At 43.6% G+C, this 17,672-nt stretch overlaps 1 protein-coding gene across 1 annotated transcript; it reads left to right on the forward strand.

The window, feature by feature from the left end:
- The first annotated feature begins 2,354 nt into the window (after positions 1 to 2,354).
- On the forward strand, positions 2,355 to 17,452 carry PPP1R36 (protein phosphatase 1 regulatory subunit 36). Its single transcript, XM_032187836.1, has 11 exons — positions 2,355 to 2,524; positions 3,789 to 3,869; positions 4,565 to 4,686; positions 4,806 to 4,875; positions 5,782 to 5,880; positions 9,484 to 9,624; positions 14,110 to 14,149; positions 15,439 to 15,635; positions 15,722 to 15,910; positions 17,209 to 17,279; positions 17,349 to 17,452. The coding sequence occupies exons 1-11, from the start codon at positions 2,355 to 2,357 to the stop codon at positions 17,450 to 17,452; spliced, it is 1,284 nt and encodes a 427-aa protein (XP_032043727.1).
- The last annotated feature ends 220 nt before the right edge of the window (positions 17,453 to 17,672 follow it).

Raw genomic sequence — 17,672 nt, forward strand, 5'->3', positions numbered from 1 at the left:
ATGAGGCCTTCCGTAAGAGCTGAAAGCATAGGAAATGTTATTTCTGTCTTACAGAGCTGGCCTGTCTAAAAGCCTTAGATCAGGTATTTTCATTGCTTCCTAGTGGAGCTGTACCAGGAAAATTTGCATAGACTGTGGCTGGTTTTCACCTTACAGCTGATCTAACCTACTGAGAGCTGTGCTCCTGCCCCCTTAACTTGTTCTGCATCTCCTCTGGCCCTCTCTGACTGCACTGAACTGATGTGAAGCACTAACTCAAAAGAAAACTTATTGTTTACTTTTGCTGGATTACTCTTTTGACACCGCCTTGCTGTGGGGCCTGAGCAGATACAGAATAAACACAAAAATAACTGATGGGAAAAGTTACATGGGAACAAGAATGCCTCTCCCATCAACAACGAGCTTTTAGGCTGGCTTAGCTGTGACACAAAACCTCACCCTTCTCGGGGGCTTGACTTCTACCAGCGGGAAGTACTTTTGTTGATACAACTTGTACCAATTTTGGGTGCCAGCTAAGCAGTACCAGTTGTACACAATGACACTGTTCCACTGCCAATGACTAGTATGAGACCTTTTCTGCTTGCACAGCAGTGCTTCAAAGTATCCCAAAGATCAAAAACCCTCCCTCAAAACCATGACCTTAAGCGTCCTGCCTTACCGCATGGGAATTATTTGCAGGGGGAACTCACAAATCTGGAGCTGCCTGCTTGTACAAGGACTTGAGACATGTCACAGGAGACTTGTGACTTAGCAGATACACTTTTATATCTTGTAAAGGCCCAGGCTAAAGGATGTGTAATGCCCACAACGGGGGGAATGGGTGCCATCCTGTGCCAGTGACCAGGAGCACCTCTGCGGCTCCCTGCCTTCAAGGGACACAGTAGGCCCAAACGAATGTCTGCTGAGGTGTCACTGCACAGGAAACACTTCATTTCTCTGTTTTGACTGAAAAGTTACCCAGGGAAGATGCTTGGGGAGAAGGAGCTGAGCATGTGGAGTGTGAATCCTTGTGCACAGAGCAGGCTGGAGGGGGCTTTGTGTGCTGGGATCTGTGGCTCCCAGGCTGTTACCAGGACACTGCTGTAAACAGAGCCAGCCTGAGTGCCCAGCCACGTCCCAGGCAAGCACCATGACCTCGGTGAGTGTCCCCACCTCGCCCAGCTCCATGTTATCCCTGCTGCCCACCTCTGCCTCTGCAGCAGGTTCTGGGGACAGCGGGAAATGCCATGGGGTGGCCAGGGAGGGAGCAGGGAGGGCAGGGCAGCCCTTCAGCCATCGTGTCAGTGAGAGCCGAGCTGTGTTTGTACGACATGGGGGTGGTATTTCCTCCTGCTGTGGTAGGCGCTGCTCTGCCGTGCTGCCACATTTTCTGTTTTTCATTCACAGTTCATAACCCGTTGTGTCTAATGTAAAGGTGTTGCATTTGTGTGGGCCTTTTCTTCTGCGAGCTGTAAACCAGTATTTGGAAGCTGGAGCTGAAGACTAAAACTGACAAGTTTAAATAGCCGCTCTTTGTCAAAGGATTAGGGCCACGGTTTCCTAATATTCATCCCTGTGGTCTAACCATTGCTCGGGCTGCTGGCTGCTGACATAAAATTATTTTGGCATTCTACTACCAAGTGAGATTGAGCAAGAAGCTGAGACTCGCGGTGCTGTCTGTCTGAATGACACCAGGCAAAAGTTCACAGAAAGCCTGTTTTCACCTGGTTTGAGTTTGAGTTTTAGGCAGAAGGATTTCGGCAATAAGAAGGATTTTACTTTAAAGGTGACCAGCAAAAACCAGTTAAGAGTTTGCAAGTCTCTTTTGTTAATTAAGAAAGGGCTAATTAATCTCTATTTATTTTTATTTTTTAGGGGATTTTTGGTTTTGTATAATTTTTTTTGAAAGTATGGATACTGTAAAATCCTGTTATTGGTGGTTGTCTTCAGTGTCTCCTGCCGGGTCTATCTGGTGTTGACTTAAAGTTCTCAGGACATCAGTAAAGTGCATAACTTTTTTTTTTTTTTTTTTTTAATTAAAACAAGGATTTCCTTTCTCCTGGTGCTTAGTCACCATAATTACACAAACGTTATCAAAACCAAATAAAAGTGATACGTTGTATAATGCAGGGCTCCATTCAATTTCTCAGTCTTTATTGATTCACTGGCATCCCAAAAACTGATGTTCCTTAGCAAACTTTCAAGTATTTATTAATAACCTGAAAGACATAAAACAGGATGGATTTTTGTGTGAATGTGTGTGTATGTGTTTGCATGTTTTATCTTATGCTGACAACCTCTAATCTGAGAGAACTTCTGTTTAACTGAGTCACAAATAACAACTAGGTGAAAAGCAGTTTTAAGGAAGGTACATAATGGGCAATATGCACAGCGCTCGTGTTCTAAATATTTTGTTGAGCTGCGCCGAGAACAAGAGCTTTGTGTTTCAGACATGTAACCTGCGTGCTGTTTTCTTGCAGACAATAAAACTAACTTCAGGCGTGTGGTACTGGAAAGATGATACTAATACACTTGAATTTGCAAGGTAAAAGAATTCTGTTTGATTTCAGATTGTGCAGTTTTAAGGCCTTGATTCAGCTGTTCCAAGTAAGGCAAAATCAGTCTAACATAGCTTTGGCTGAAAAGCATTGACAAACTCCATGACAAATATGTATTTGTGTGTATATATATATAGATACATATATATAGATACATATATATATATACATATATATATATGTATATATCGAGGCTGGAGCTCTTAAATGTTATTCTGTGGCATTTATCCCCTCATGTTAATGGAGAAAAACAGAAATATGCATTTGTTCTGTACTGGTCTCAAGATGAATCCACTTCAGAGGGACTGCTAAAAGTGTGTGGCAAGTCCTGCCCGGTGCCAGAAAGCCATGCGGTGCAGCAGCAGTGCTGAAACCGAGGGCCAAATGGCATCTACAGGTGGAGGTCCACTGAGTCTGTGGACTGAAGCTCTCTGCATTACGTTCGGCCCCACATGGCAGTGAGCACTGTAGGACTGCAAACCTTTTGGGAAACCACAGCTGTGCAGGGGAGAAAGCTCATGTACCTGCACTTTGAGTTGGTGTGGCAGCTGTGGATTCAGACTTCATCTGGCCTGAAAAATTTCCATACATTTAACCACTGGGGAGAAACAATATCCTCTGCTGCCCTCTTCCCAGATGCAGGGCAGGCAGTGCACAGTGCAGCGCGGCGTGGCGTGGTGCAGCTGGGTCAGTCGCCCGCTCCCTGCTGCTGCCTCCCTGCCCTGCTGGCATTTTCCAAGCCTTCGTCATGGCAGAGCTGGGCTGCTCACCTCTTCCCTGACCACACAGCTGTTGTGGGTGCCTTTCATGGTCTGAGTCTCAGCAGCATCAGCCAGCTTCCCTCATAGGCTTGGGGATGCTGCTGACTCTACCCGGTGTTCTCTGGGATGGGAATGAGTTTCCCAGCCACGTCTGCTGCCTCTGCCCTTGGTGAACCCAAAGTCCCTATTCATTGGCATTGTCAGGACAAGAGCAGGAGGGTGAAGCCACTTGAGACATGGGTGACTTGAAGGGTTTACATGACGCAGTGCTTATGATGGCAGGAGACAGAGCAGGAGGACCTTTCCTTACTTTTGCTTCTCTCTTCTTGAAAGCAATGTCTCATGCGGACCTCAGCATGACCCAGATGTTTTCTTAGTGTCAGTTAGAGGATGAAATATATATTCCTCTTTATCATGGCATGTTGACCTTTTTGCACTGCTGCTAAAAATGTAAATTCATGCCACTGCATGCACACACTCTCTATTTCAGCTCCAGTCCAGCATCTCAGGAAAACCTTAAGGAAGGAAAAAATACTTGCTTTTGGGAAATATGTGTCAAGACATTAAAGAGGTATGTCAAACCAACTGACACAGCTCAAGAAGGAACAAGATTATTTGGGTGGGAATATTTTCATCCATTGTCTGAGGATCATGTCTGAACAAAACACGTGAAGCAGGGAGCCACCTGTCATTTCAATAGGGTGGATGAGTGGTCTGAACACAAAAACAGGGCCAGACATGCCTGGTGTTGAATGCTAGCTCAGGCGCTAGCCTGCTGTGAGTTTGGTAAAGTCATTCTGCATCTTTGTTGCTGTTTCCAGATCGCTCAGAAAGAGGTAATAATTCTCATCTGCTCTGAAGAGTATTGTGAGGTAATTAATTCATCTTTGTAAGGCACTTCAAAGATTAAAGTATTATTATTATTATTAATTTTATAAATTCACAACACGGTGTAGCTGACTTTCATCCATTACTTAAAACCTCTTTGATCTAAATAATATAGTCGCAATTTATTATATTAGCAACTAAAAAGGCAACTTCAGAAGCAAGCTTGGAGGTGAAATGTCCTATTTCTCCTAACATTCCCAGCCTGTTTTGTGGTTATAATAGCTGAAAGTTAGCTCAGGCTATCTGCCAAGCACATTTCACTGCCTGGCCCTTTGAAATTGTGTGCAATGAGGAAAGTGCATACCAGGTAGATAATGTGACTGTTCTGTGACTGGAATTAACAGTGTCCTTAAATGCTATGTATTGGTCAACTACTAGCATCTTCCAAGATGAAGGCAGCGCAAAGCTCCCTGAAAAAAAGCTGGATGACAAAGAGGAAAAAATCCATAAGCTGTCAAAGTGGGTACAACATGAATATGTGACGTTGGATGATGTCAAATGTGAGTAAATGTTGGTATCTTGTATCAGCAAGGCATTGCCCACAGAAATCAGAAAACTATTTCTACTAATAGCTAGCGATTTTTTGGAGGATATACTATTTTCTCCTCTGTGTTTTCAGATGTTGCTTTACTTTTGAAAGAAGAAGAAAAAAAGTCAGAGCGCATGCTACCTTCTTCAGCAGTTATGGGGTATGTTATCTACAAATTGTTTCGAGAATTATGTGTGTGTGTTGGGTGGTGGAGAGACTATGGTGTATGAGAAGAGGAGTATGAAATATCAGAGGCTTAGAAGAGGGGTTTAGTGTGAAATAACACCACATGCATTTTAACCTTGGCATTCAGAGAAATAATCCCACTGCTTGTTTAGAAGCCCTCCACTCTGTTAGCTAAAGGGAGCCAGGAACTTGGGCCTAAATGTCCAAAGGTTGTTATTCATCTTACCCTAAGTTAAATTCCATGTTTGCCAGAGCATCCACAACACTGCATGCACCATGAGTACCTAACACAACTGAGCATCTGGGCTGTCTTCTTGTGCAGCTGCTGTTCTGCTCAGAGCTGCAGAGCTCATTAATTGCTGCCGCTGCTTATCTGTGTTACTCCTCTACATGCTAAAGGAAGGAGGCAGCCGGCAGAGCATCACATCTCAGAGGCGTTTCCCTGAGATCGCCAGGGCCATGCAGTGGCTGCATTGCCTTTGATTTAGAATTGCATCTGTAGACTTTGTTGGGCCTTAGTCATACTGTCCTTGGATAAGAGGAGAGGTGTCCCAGTTGTCCCAGTTTTCCTGTCTTACTCTGAATGCAAATGCTGCTTTTTCAGCATGTTCAGTGCAGAAAATGTGCTTGCAGGAAGTCTGATGATACCCAATTCAATCCACTGTTCAGCATGTTTCTTGAACACTGCTAGTATTTCTCTAATAGCCTCCAAAATCTCACTGTAGAGTGAAGTGCTTACTATGAATGGGTCTCAGCCCCACAGATATTCGATATAATGCAGGCCCTTGAGCAGAGACTTTGTTCTTTGTTATAATGGTCTGGTGGTGTCTAGATCTGCAGACCTACAGGCTTCCCAGTGACATTTCTACCTTTCATTTAGGAATAAGAAACTAGATGAGTTCCTCATGGCCCTGCTTTTCTACTTATCTTTTTACCTGGAAAAAATTGCCCTGGAAAAAGAAACCACATCCTTGATTTCGTGAGTACAAAACATTTGAGTTGTAAGTACCAGAGCTTGCCTGACTTTAAGTGTGTAAATATCCAGACTTTGCCCTGGGTATTTATCTCCTCAAGATAATACTGCAGTCTGAATAAATCATTACTACTACCCAAATGTTAAATCGGTGTGGGTGCCCTGACCCAAATAGCCATCCCCTATTGCCATTTCCCAATAACAGCGTTAGCATCCCATCATTTCTGCTTGCAATATGGAGCACCTCCGAATCACAGCTGAGTGTGCTGGGCGTTTAGTTGTGCTGTGGGTCACATTGCTCCAAGATTCCATTTCTAAATACTTGGCAAGACAGGTTCAGATGACTCTTCAGTGCTAGAAACATGTTACAGCATGAGAAATTTATGCTAGGAAAGCAGTTTCCAAGCAAGGGTGTGTGACCACACTTGCTACCTTGCAAAGTGGAAGTGGGGATGCCAGAGGAACAGTTTAGGAGCTGCTGTGTTAGAGAGTTTTATGCCTTGGGAGAAAGTGTTACTGAGTTACAAACCATGGTTATAAGAAACCTTAATGATTTTCTGGACTCTTTAATAGTCTCTGAGAATTGATTGACCATTTTATTAAAACACCTGATAATTACTTTCTTCACAATTCATGAAGCCTTGATATACATACACAGGGGTTGAGTTCTCTGTATTGAAGAAAAGACTTCTGGAGAATTGTTGGCCTTAAGGAAATGATTTCTTTCATGTCTGTAGATTGACAGGTTCTCATTGTGCAAGGAATATTTCATAAATAAAGGAAACCATCAACATATTTTTGAACATAAAAGTCCTAGATACAGCTGTGGTGATTTGGGCTGAAATTTGCAGAATGATCCCCTTGTTCTTGGCTGGTAAAGGACAAGGAGGACTCTGCACTGGCCATGGCATCTCAGCATGATTCATATCATCAGCTGGTGTGGCAAATACAAAAACAGACTGAAACAAAGAAGAGGATTCGGACCTATTGCCATACAGATTTATGTTTCCTGGGTCAAGAGGGCTCTGATTAGTAACTACCAGCTATAAACACTGGTTAAACTCTGCCAGAAGAGATATTTTGCTGCATTATGGCATGCAGTGCTCCCAGAGTGACTGCTGCCTTTTGGTGGGAAACATATACCATCTCTGAGCTTCCCAAAGAAAAATTCTGTAGCACTGTTTTATTTAGATTTACTGCCTCCCCTGAAGGGAAGTGGCTTGCTTGCCAGGATTAGCTGCATGCAATGTAACATCAGAGAAGCTTAAAAAAGAGATGTTTACCATGCAGAAGGAGGAAGTCAGGATATTGATCTTCCAAAGTATAAATACAAGGAAGGATAATTAAATGAAAAAAGGCAATTTGCGATCTTACTTAATGTTAAAAATTTCCCTTAATTGTTCTTGCATCTTAGCTGACATGGAGTAACGAGAAGATATTAATCATTGTGTGAAGAGCTTTCTGACATTGCGTCTTCATTCTCTGTTCAAGTGTCGTCCCCCCCTATCCTTGTCCCCCCCCCCCCCCCCCCCATTTCCTCTGTTATCCACCTTGTCTGATTCTGAATTTGGCATATGTTTATTTCAAATCAAAGGTAGCAAGGACTGCGCTTTTTTTTTTTTTTTTTTTTTTTTCCTTCTGTGGACTAAAGTTCTGGAATAGTCTTCTACTAGAAAGTAATGGGGGCTGGGGAGAAAACTACTCTTTTTTTTTTTTTTTTTTTTTTTTTTTTTTTTTTTTTTCTGAAGGTGGAGCTCTGTGAGCTTGTGAGAGGGATTTTTTAACCACATAATAAAATCATAATGACAGAAAATGACGCTTGTGATAAGAATCCTTGGGTATGTGATATGTTGATGTATTTGAGAGGATGTGAAAGAAGATTGCATAGCCATTTGTTTTCCTGTACTTATCCCACTTAAATCCCATGCTCAGGGCTGTTGCTAGTTATTTCTTCAGGAAGAAACCTCCCTCCCCTTCCTCCTAGATGTAATTTAATTTCAGAGGCTTTTTCGCTTTCCTGTGTAGTACTGGCTACGTGCCACAGGTAGAGACAGACTGCAGGCAAGACAAGCTGGTACCATTTCATGTGTCTGGTTAGTGACACCTATAATTTGCTCAGAGTTAAGCTGACAGACAGATTGCTTGGAGACTTGGCTTGGTGACCTGCCTAGTCCTTCAGCAGCCTGATGTTCCTGTATGGTGGACACATCCAATGACCGTGCAGTCCTTGAGCTGCTCTTCTTGCAGACCCTGTGTGCTAATGCAGTAATGCAGAAACAACAGCACAGTTCATTCCTGTTCATACTTGGTGTTTCTGGAATTCCTGCCATTTGGGCTGCCTGTGAGAGATGCCCAACTCATCTGTTGTGAATTCTTTGTCCACTGTGCTTGATGGGCTGAATAACTCAATTGTCTTGAACCTAGGCAGTGTAGAAGTACTCATGTCTCAAGACGTCTCAAGAAAACATCTAAGACCATCTTTGCTTATGAAATCATTGCTTCTGTGCATTAAACTTTCTTATGTCAGAAGGAGTTCCTATAAGAGAAAGTCATCACAAATCTGGACATCTTTGGCTTTTTGCAACCTTATCTTCTCTTGATGCTATTCAGATTCTGCGTACATCCAAGATTTGTGTTTTCCTGGCTTCTTCTAGATTCAGAAAGATCTTGTAGACAACTTCTAAAGCAACAAACCAGTTTTCCAAAGCAGTGGGCATGAAGCATTGCCCCACTGGAGACAGCCTGGGAGTATTCATCTCTGAAATATGTGGCTCTAAGAACAAAAATTAAGCAGTAGTGAATGAGACATGAATGGAACATGGGCTATTATTTCTGTCCTGCATTTTCTTCCCCCCCTTAGTTTCTATCTGTTTCTGCTTCCAACCCTTTCATGTCTTTTGAGGAAAATTTGCTGAATTTTATTAGCAATTATCCTTGAGAAGCCCAGAGTAATTGTCCTAATTATTAAAGGTGGGTCATGCAGGAAGCTTTAGAGCTGGAGGCCATCAGGGATGGGACAGATAAAAACAACCCTCCCGAGCGTGAAAGGAGGCTGCTAACTTTTAGGCCTGTAGCGCTCCCAGGCCCTGGGAGACAGTCGGGTGGATTACAGGGGAAGCAGAGGAAATAGAAAGCTCTTTGGTTTGGCATTTCCTTAGCGTTTGATCTGAAGTGGTTTAAAATACAGGCTTGCGGTGTCAGCCGTTCCTGTTTAGAGGCCACCCCAAAAGCGCTTCGTGTGCCTTTTTGAAGAGAAGTAAGTACCGTCTCCGAACGAGCCAGACCCACTGCTTCAGGCTGCCCAATGACAGAGTCTGTGCCTGGAGAGATCTAAATGCACCTCCAGGGCTTTCGTGTAGGCTGCAAAAAGGGTTCATAAGCTATGTAGGATCAAAGACGGCAACCTGAGAGGCTGTGGGCACAGAGCTTACAAGTTCTGTAGGGCAAGGGAGACTGTCTGGGCCCAAGCCCCAGGCCTGGAAGCTTCTGAACTCAGCCCTGCTGTAGAGGGGTCTTCAGATAGTGAAGTCATAGGGTGTGTTGGTTTATGTGCCTGAAAACCATCCATCCATTCTCTAAATTTATTTATTTATTTATTTATTTTAACAGGACTATGATTTTTCTGGAGAATAAAGAAATGGACGATGTCTTGGCGAAGTTAGCAGTAGCCAGGATTCACCTTGCCAAGGTCTACAGTAACTTTATCCTCGAAAGAGGCCTGGCACAGCAGAGCCACTCGCCTAGTGGAAAGTAAGCCAAGAAAAGCTCTTCCTTCTGGGGACCCTTGCTGTGTCAAGGGCCACGGCAGCCCAAGGCCAAGGCCCCTTTTGGGTGACACAAGTGAAAGCCCGAGGTAACACGTCTCATGAGACGAACAGTCACAGGGGCAAAGGGACCAAGAGACAGAGAAGTGTCCCAATCTCCCAGCTGCTCTAGCTGGTAACTGGCTCCAGAAGTGTTTCTGGTGAGCTGTTGCCAACTGGTTCGGCCACAGCAAGTTGCAGCAGAGTTCTGAATACCAGCCTGGGAAGCTCTAGCCCTGGCATGCGGAAGGCTTGCTAGATACACACAGCAGGAAACTTTGATGGGTTCAGTGTGAAATCCAGCAGTGCAAAAAGCCATGCCAGCTATGGATCTCACCTGTGCCATTTTGACTCATTAAACCTTAAAAGCAAATGGTTATGTGCCTGCTGTTTGCTATTGATCCTTGCATAAATTTCCTATGCCAAGTCTGAAATAGCATAAGACTACTTGCAGGTGGAAGGGACCGTGCTTGTGAAGGGACTAGAGACAAGAAAAGGTTGTGCTTAGGGACTGTGGGCATTGGGAGTGCAGGACTCCTACCTCTGAGCAGGGAAGATGGTGCATGGCTTTTTCAGAGTGGTGGAGACCGGTACCTCCGTAGATGCCGTGGGCCCAGCTAAGGACTAAGAGGAACAAAAAGCTGTAGTGGGAATTTAAAAAGAAACTGAAGGAGGTATGAATGAATGGGAAGGTATTTTAAAAGGCAGAGAAACTAGGGGAATTATGAGGCTTGGAGACAAGTATGCATGTTTCCTTTTTTGGGGCAGTAGCCAGTCACTAGGATTTTCTCAGAGCAGTTTCAGGCACATTTTTTCAAAGTCCATTGGTGTGAAACTCTGCTGCCAGTTCTCCAGAGGAGTCACAATCCTTCTCCTGTCTTCCTGCAACACAGCTTCTGGCAGCCTCACTCCTCTCTGGGGCTGGAGGAACCTGGGTATCCTCCTAACCAAGAGAAGGTAACCTATGAAACAGTGAAAGCAAAGGGGAGCTGGAGACTGCTGTCCCCACAGGGCTTTCATTTTGGTGTGCCCCCATGCCACAGGGCACTGAACCCTGAAAATTAACTGCACATTCTCACAGCATCCTGGCATGTTGGCATTTCAGGGGGCGGATCTGGGAGCAGAGTTGTGTGCCACATGCCTGCTTCCAGTTTTCTGCTAAGGCATCCAGTTAACCTTCTTGCTGGTTGGACAGGGAGGGTTGTGACAGCATTTCATTGTTTCTGTTGGGTGGCCCTAATGTCAGCACTTATGAGACTCAGTTTGAGGAACTTACTGCAAAAAGCAACTTGAATCCAAGGACTGGATGCAGCTGGATAAAGCAGCCTGTGCTGCGTACAGAGCTAGTTAGCTCTGCTGCCTCTCCACTCACTCGCACTGTCTGGTGGATGGGAATGTGCAGGATTGTGGCAAGGAAGAGGTCTAGTGGCAAAAAGAACAGCAGCTCAGGAGCGAGAGCAGAGAGCTGAAACAGGAAACTGTGTTCTTTAATATTTCCATCACAGTGGGGGTTAGAGGCTGGCAGTGGGTTGGGACGCTGGTGTCTAGGCTGTAAAAAACACAAAGGCTAGAAAAGGGCTGTGTCCTAAAGCATTCATGAGGTAAGGTGCTGTATGAAGAGAGACCTGACTGGGTTACTCATAGCAGGGTGGTGGTAGCTGACTACAGCTGACTTCAGAGTTAGGCTAATGCTGAGCATGTTACAATGTATGGCACTTCCCATAGCATTCGGCAATTACATAAATATAATCTCTACCAGGCTGACTCAGTTTAGCCTTAAATGTTATCTGGAGCCTCCCAGACCATTATATGAACTGCCAAATATGAGAGCTAAGGGACAGAACTGATTAACACTCTTAATTGTAAAAGATGATTAGGAATTTTTTAAGCATACATTCTTTTGGGTGGAAAAGGTCCTTTGTCAAAATGGAAACTGGGGCTAGGGCTACCTTTGATGATTATTTATGTATTTATTTTACTTGGAAAATGTTTAGATTAAAAAACTGAGAAATTATCATTAATATAAAACTCATTCAGTTTTACTATGTTTTCTTATAACCCAACCATGTTTTCATGCTGGTATTGAAGCTTTTGCTTTTCCTTGTAATTCACCATAGCAACATCTTAATTAAATCTTATACTATGTTGAGAAACTGATCTTCCAAGTGACCCTTCCAGATCTTCCAAATGTGTATGTGTTCATATAAAATTATTGATTTTTCATGTGAAGTCTTTCTCTGAAAGTCTCCCGTCTTAAAAAGGGAAGCTTAGATGGAGAACATCTTCATCTTAACAATTTACATGATTTGTAAAATGCAGCATTAAAATCCTATCTTGATACCATCCCAGACTGGAATTTGAGAGAGTTCCTCCAGACCTGTTATTTGTGTATGTTAGCATTAGTCCTTTTGTGCCTCCAACGCTGAGGAAGGAATAGGTGTGTCTGGCTTTCTCCTTTTAAGTTGATGGAGGTTGTGCAACCTTTTTGTGGTGCCAGTTTCCTTATGGGTATTTGTCATAATGGGAAAAATACAGAGTGTTCCCAAAGCTGCAAGCATCGATGGCACAAATAGTTGAGTCGGCCCTTACTGATCCTTGATGCTAGCTTGATCCATGAGCAATTGGAGTCACAGCCATGGTCAAAGGAGCTGTTAAAATGGCACAAGAAACATTGCCCTGTGTGCCCCTACACAGAACAGTAATTCTTGTAGATGTCTGAAGCCATGATCTTACATCCAAACCCCATGCCTACAGCACTGTCTGCCCTTTGCACTGTCCTCTTTCACACATTAATTCATCCTGTCACCCTGACAGCTCTAAGAGGTCACTGTTGTTATATTTCTGGAAATCATGATGCTCTTTGCTCACTCATTCACATATTTCTTACAAGTCCTGTCCTGAATCTTGTTGCAAGTTTGATGTTTTCCTAACCCTTTCTGTATTTTCCTAGGTAATGAGCAACTGTGCTGTAGACATGGGAGGTGCCTCTTGCTTCAGCATTTATTTTAGGAAACTTTACTTCAAGCAGGTCTCTTAGCTTAATACCTTACTTGAAGGAAGTAAAGCACCGGGGAAAAGAAGGGTGGAGACCCCTAGCATTATTTAACTCTAATTATTGCTGTTAATTTCTGTTGCTGGCCTCCACATTGGTTTCTCTGCTAAATCGGGGAGTGGTTCTAAAATAATGCATGAGCTATCTAATGTTAAAGGTGAAGCAGGGTTTTACATTAAGGTTTTAAAAGCTGGGTTCACATTAGGTTCCTCTGCTCTGATATTCTGAAACACAGAACATTGTGATTTTCCAGAATTCATAAGGAATTAAAAGTGTTGAAGTTATCTGGGAGATCTACTTGGGCAGATGGCTGTGCCACGCTTGAAGAGTCAAACTTCTTTTCTCTTGTACAATATGTGGTTTGGGATCTCAGCTGGTGTCATGAAGGGTATGATTAGTGAGAGGTTGGCAGGGAGATACACAGTCCTCCTGATCAAAATACCAATAAATGAAGATCAGAAGATAGTAAATAGAGCTACAGGGCTGCAGTGACGTTTCTGGGGTGATGGCAGCTGGGTGTACCCTAAGTGTGTGGAACAGTTGATGCTATCAGGAAGGTTAGGGACATTTCAGGAGTTGGTGAGTTGACAGAGATGGAGTTTATCGTGCATCTGGCAGGACTGTGGAGATCCAAAGGCTGGTAGAGAAAATTTGCTTTCCCTTCCACAAGGGTGAGCCGTGCCAGCTCCCAGAGAACCAAGTGGCTGCTGGGATATGTGCATCACCCTCCACTCTAATGTGCTTCCATGAAGGACAGTCATCTGGCTTTGCATGAGAATCCCCAGGCTCAAGTGGGTGGTGAGAGCATCTCTCTGGCGTCCACTGCGCAAATTGCTGCTTCTTTAACAAAGGCCCTTTGTCGTTTTCGTGCATGTTTTACATTTCTTCTTGGAGATGCATTTGGCATCTCCTTCCTGACTTTCAAGTATATTGTCTCAGCATTGGCCTGGCTTTGTGCCCTTGGTAACTGTGCTCATTGCTCTTGCAGTGATGTCAGGGAGAGTTTTCTATTCATTTCAGTGGGAACTGGGTTAGATCAGAGCTGACCACTTTTAAGAGGCCCAAGCAGAGAGATCAGTTTTGATAGCATAGTAGGGGTGCCTCCCCTGCTCATCACATCCAGCTTTGTTCTATTGGATTTAATTAACTGAGCCATACAATATTTTGCCTTTTCTCCTTCTGAGGCAGCGCAGAATTCTTGTCTTTCTCTTAGACAGTAGGTCTCTGCATGCTAGTAATGAGGATTTACCAGCAACAACTTTATTGCCCTGGTGAAATGCCAGCTTGGCAGCAGCCCCGTGAGTCATATTCAAAGCTCTGTACAAAGAACTGAAAGGATGACTGCTGCTATTAATTTTGTGCTCTTGTTCACTGCTTTAGGAGAACAACATCATTACAGAAAGATTGGAACTTCTTTGAGGTAAGAAAGACACAAAGATAAATGGAGATTTTGACTGAGTGTCAGCACAGACCATGTCCCCCTCTCGCACATTCAGGTACTTCAGACAGCCTGCTCCTTTCCTTTTGGTTCTCCCACTGGTTTACTTGCAGGGCAGAGTAGTACCTACAGTAAACTTTTACTTCTTGAGCCTAGATTATAATGTCTCTGTAAAATACCAACTTTTTGCCCTTCAGCCCAAGCCTCTTCCCCCTTGGAGCCCTGAGCCAGGGAATTTCAGTCCCTCTGTGGCTCAGAGCCCAGCCAGTTCCCATAACAGCCTGGGGTCCTTCTGGGATGTCTGGTCTATAGCTTTCTTCTCGTCATTGGCCTCACAATTTCATCTCTATAGGTAAGAAATTTCACAGTCTTCTTTCAATTCCATTGTGCTTGGCAACATTTTTAGATGCCAATAAGCTTTTCTGGCCTGCTACATACAGCTCAACGAGCAATTTATGAGCCTCACTATGTAGCAGGGCTTTGGCAAATTAATACAAAACAGCTAGGCCCAAATTATACTCTGTAGTTCACAAACTGGGAAGCCTTTCCTTGAAAGAGAGGAACTGGATTCAATTCCAAGGATACACAGTAGTCCCAGTGAGACCACCTTTTCAGGAACCTTAGTAGAGACTCAGTCTACTGGGGATTGATTCAACTTGGGCCAGGGATCACAAATGTTAAAATGGACTGAAAAGCTGGATCTTCTTTTTAACCAGCAAGCAGAGATGTGGAAGTAAGAGGCACTGAGTTCATATTTGGTAGCAATATCTTCTGTGATCACAATGCTGTCATTTTGGGTGGGAATCATCTTGTCTAACTCCAGCTGCCCAAACAATAGCTGTCCTGTCAGCCTAAGCCCTTAGGCTTCGTTGACAGTCAATGCAGACAAAGGGGGTGAATTGTTGCCTTTTGAGACAGATGTGTGCGATAAGAACCCCCACAGAATGACTCATCCCACTAGTCTCTTTCCATTAATTATTGAAGGAAACTGGATGGTAATCCCAGGTTCACTCCTTAGTTCCTAGCATCAAAACTAAGCCACATTGGTTAGCTGAGCAAGACAAAATCTGTCTGAGCTAACTGTGTTTATAGCCTCATTTGTCTGCAAACCTTTAAAAAAGTCTGCTTTCAAATCTTCAGTGATATTTGGTGAAGTCTGATGCCAGACTGGTTGCTGACTTTTTAATGGAGTCACGCCAACCTGCACTGTGGGATGCAGTGAGATTCTGAACCTTCTCCCAGTGAAAATGAGATCTGTGTTTTCAATTTAGGGCTTCTACAACTTCTGCAGCTATGTGGCTTGGCTTGTGTTCAGACGGAAGCACTTCCAAGTGATTCGGGAAGAAATCGGCAGGCTTCTTTGCTCCGACATGTTCAATCCCACCCTAAAAGACAGGAGAAATGTTTTCTTGCAGGAAGCAGGCAAGAGGGCTGCTGATGCAGATGCAGTGAGATTGCCATGGCAGAGGTACAGTTTGACATACCGATGAGCCCTTCGATAATGTGCCCTGTCCGAATAGACTGAGATAACAGCTGCATTTGTTTTCTTTCAAGACAAGCCCATGCTAAGCATCCACCCATAAACAGCATGGTCCACCAGCGCTCGCCCATGCTCAGCATGCTGCTGCCCTTGCCAAAGGAGAGAGCTCATTACCTCGCCCAGAACCACTACTGTCGGGGCAGGGACCCACGCCCCTGCTCGTGTGACAACCTGCCGGACTTCTCAGAGCTGTTTGCTACCAAGTGAGGGGCTATTTCTCTGCATAAATAGATCTGGTAGGGCTGGTAGGAAGGATGTCTGGCAGCTAGCTCTTCCTCACCAGGAGAGGGACTGTTGGATGTGGGCCTTGCGTAGGCAGTAGTTAGAGAGGAAGAGGAGTGTAAGGCAGGCGTGAGTGAGCCTGAAACTTGCAGATGAAGAACTCTTGGCTAACTATAAGCAATGCAGCTACTGCCCATCATACTGTTCTGTTAAAACTGGAAAGTTTTTTTGGGAAAGCAAATATGCATTGAGATAAATTTGAACAAAAAACAAATTCAAACTTGTCAAAATCAAAATGGGATGTTTATTTTTTTCCTCTCATGATTCATTACAGTTTCTTATTTCTTCAGCATTCTGATCTGACATGACCAATGTATTCTATTCTGACAATTTTTTTTTTGTTACTATATTGCACTTAAAAAAAATAATTTAAATTGTAATACAGATAGAACCTTTTCTTCCAATTCAAAACAAACACAACATTTTTCAAGCCTGCATATGCCATGAAAGAGATATTCAATTTTGCATCTGCCTATGGTTAACAGCAGTATTACTACAATTGTTTTTATGTAATAAGTGATGCAAACATAGAATCATAGAATCGTAGAATATCCTGAGTTGGAAGGGACCCATAGGGATCATCAAGTCCAATTCAGTGTTGCTCTGCTGAAGTGTATATAAGGCTCCCTGTAAGACTTTTCTACGTAAGTCATCTTCTTCTGCCTGGAAATTATAATTTGAGAATTGCCTTAGTTTTTCTGGATCTACCAGAATTCTGGCAATCTAATGAACACTATAGCACTCTACATGCAAAATTGTCAGACCTATCCACAACACACGACCAGCAAGTCCAGTATTTCCTCAGAGAGTGAAATTTGCTACAAATGCACATATAATTGTTTTGTGCATGCTTTGGAAGTTGGGTGCCCCCTAAGCATCTTGGTGTTATAACTTAATCACAGCAATTCATGCGCAATACAGCCAACCTTTCCAGGAAGGGCCAAGTTTCACTTGGACATACGCAATTCATGTTGTGTGCATGCACGTTCGAGACAGAAACATGACATGGTATGCAAGGTGCTGAGTGTCTAAGTGTGGTTATTTGTTCTTCCCTGGAGGAAGCAGACAATCACAGCATAGTGTGTGTTATTCACAGTCCAGCTAAAGGAGGCAACGTTCCTTGCTGGTTTACCTTGGAAATGCTACAAGCTGTTCCCCCTTTCTCCTATTTTCCTCTGCTTCATTGTGTCAAGCCTATTAACACCATGTTTTCTAACAGGGTGGGCATCATTGGAGCTCACTGTAGTGAGTTAAATTCCTGTATGCTCAAGTCTGACGAGGCGATGGAGGATGACGAACAAGAACAAGAAGAAGGACAAGAAAAAGAAAAAGAAGAAGGACAAGAACAAGAACAAGAACAAGAAAAAGAACAAGAACAAGAAGAAGGACAAGAACAAGAACAAGGAAGACAAAGGAGTTGTTCCTCTGTCCTGACAAATGGCCTGAATCTGCCACCTCTGTGAAGCTCCCAAAACAGGCTTAGTAGTGAGAGTGCTGTATTGTCAAAAGCAATGGCAGAAGATGATTGTAATCAGAGCACCTAGCAGAAGTGGTATCTTCTTTCATTCAGTGGCATAATTTCATATTGCTAAGTAAATAATTTTGAAATTGCAGATTAAAAAGCCAAAATCATTTGTCAGAAGTGGGGTAGTTTTACACACAAGGATCTGTACTGGGCGACTG

This window comes from Aythya fuligula, chromosome 5 (genome assembly GCF_009819795.1).
Source record: "Aythya fuligula isolate bAytFul2 chromosome 5, bAytFul2.pri, whole genome shotgun sequence".
In the NCBI taxonomy this organism is placed as follows: domain Eukaryota; kingdom Metazoa; phylum Chordata; class Aves; order Anseriformes; family Anatidae; genus Aythya; species Aythya fuligula.

What these genes read in the sequence shown, in the direction of transcription:
- PPP1R36 (XM_032187836.1), top strand. Translation starts at nt 2,355, where the DNA reads ATGGGCAATATGCACAGCGCTCGTGTTCTAAATATTTTGTTGAGCTGC. An exon ending in AATACACTTGAATTTGCAAG is followed by an intron (nt 2,525 to 3,788) that starts GTAAAAGAATTC and finishes TCTCTATTTCAG; the next exon opens with CTCCAGTCCAGCATCTCAGG. An exon ending in GAAACCACATCCTTGATTTC is followed by an intron (nt 5,881 to 9,483) that starts GTGAGTACAAAA and finishes TTATTTTAACAG; the next exon opens with GACTATGATTTTTCTGGAGA.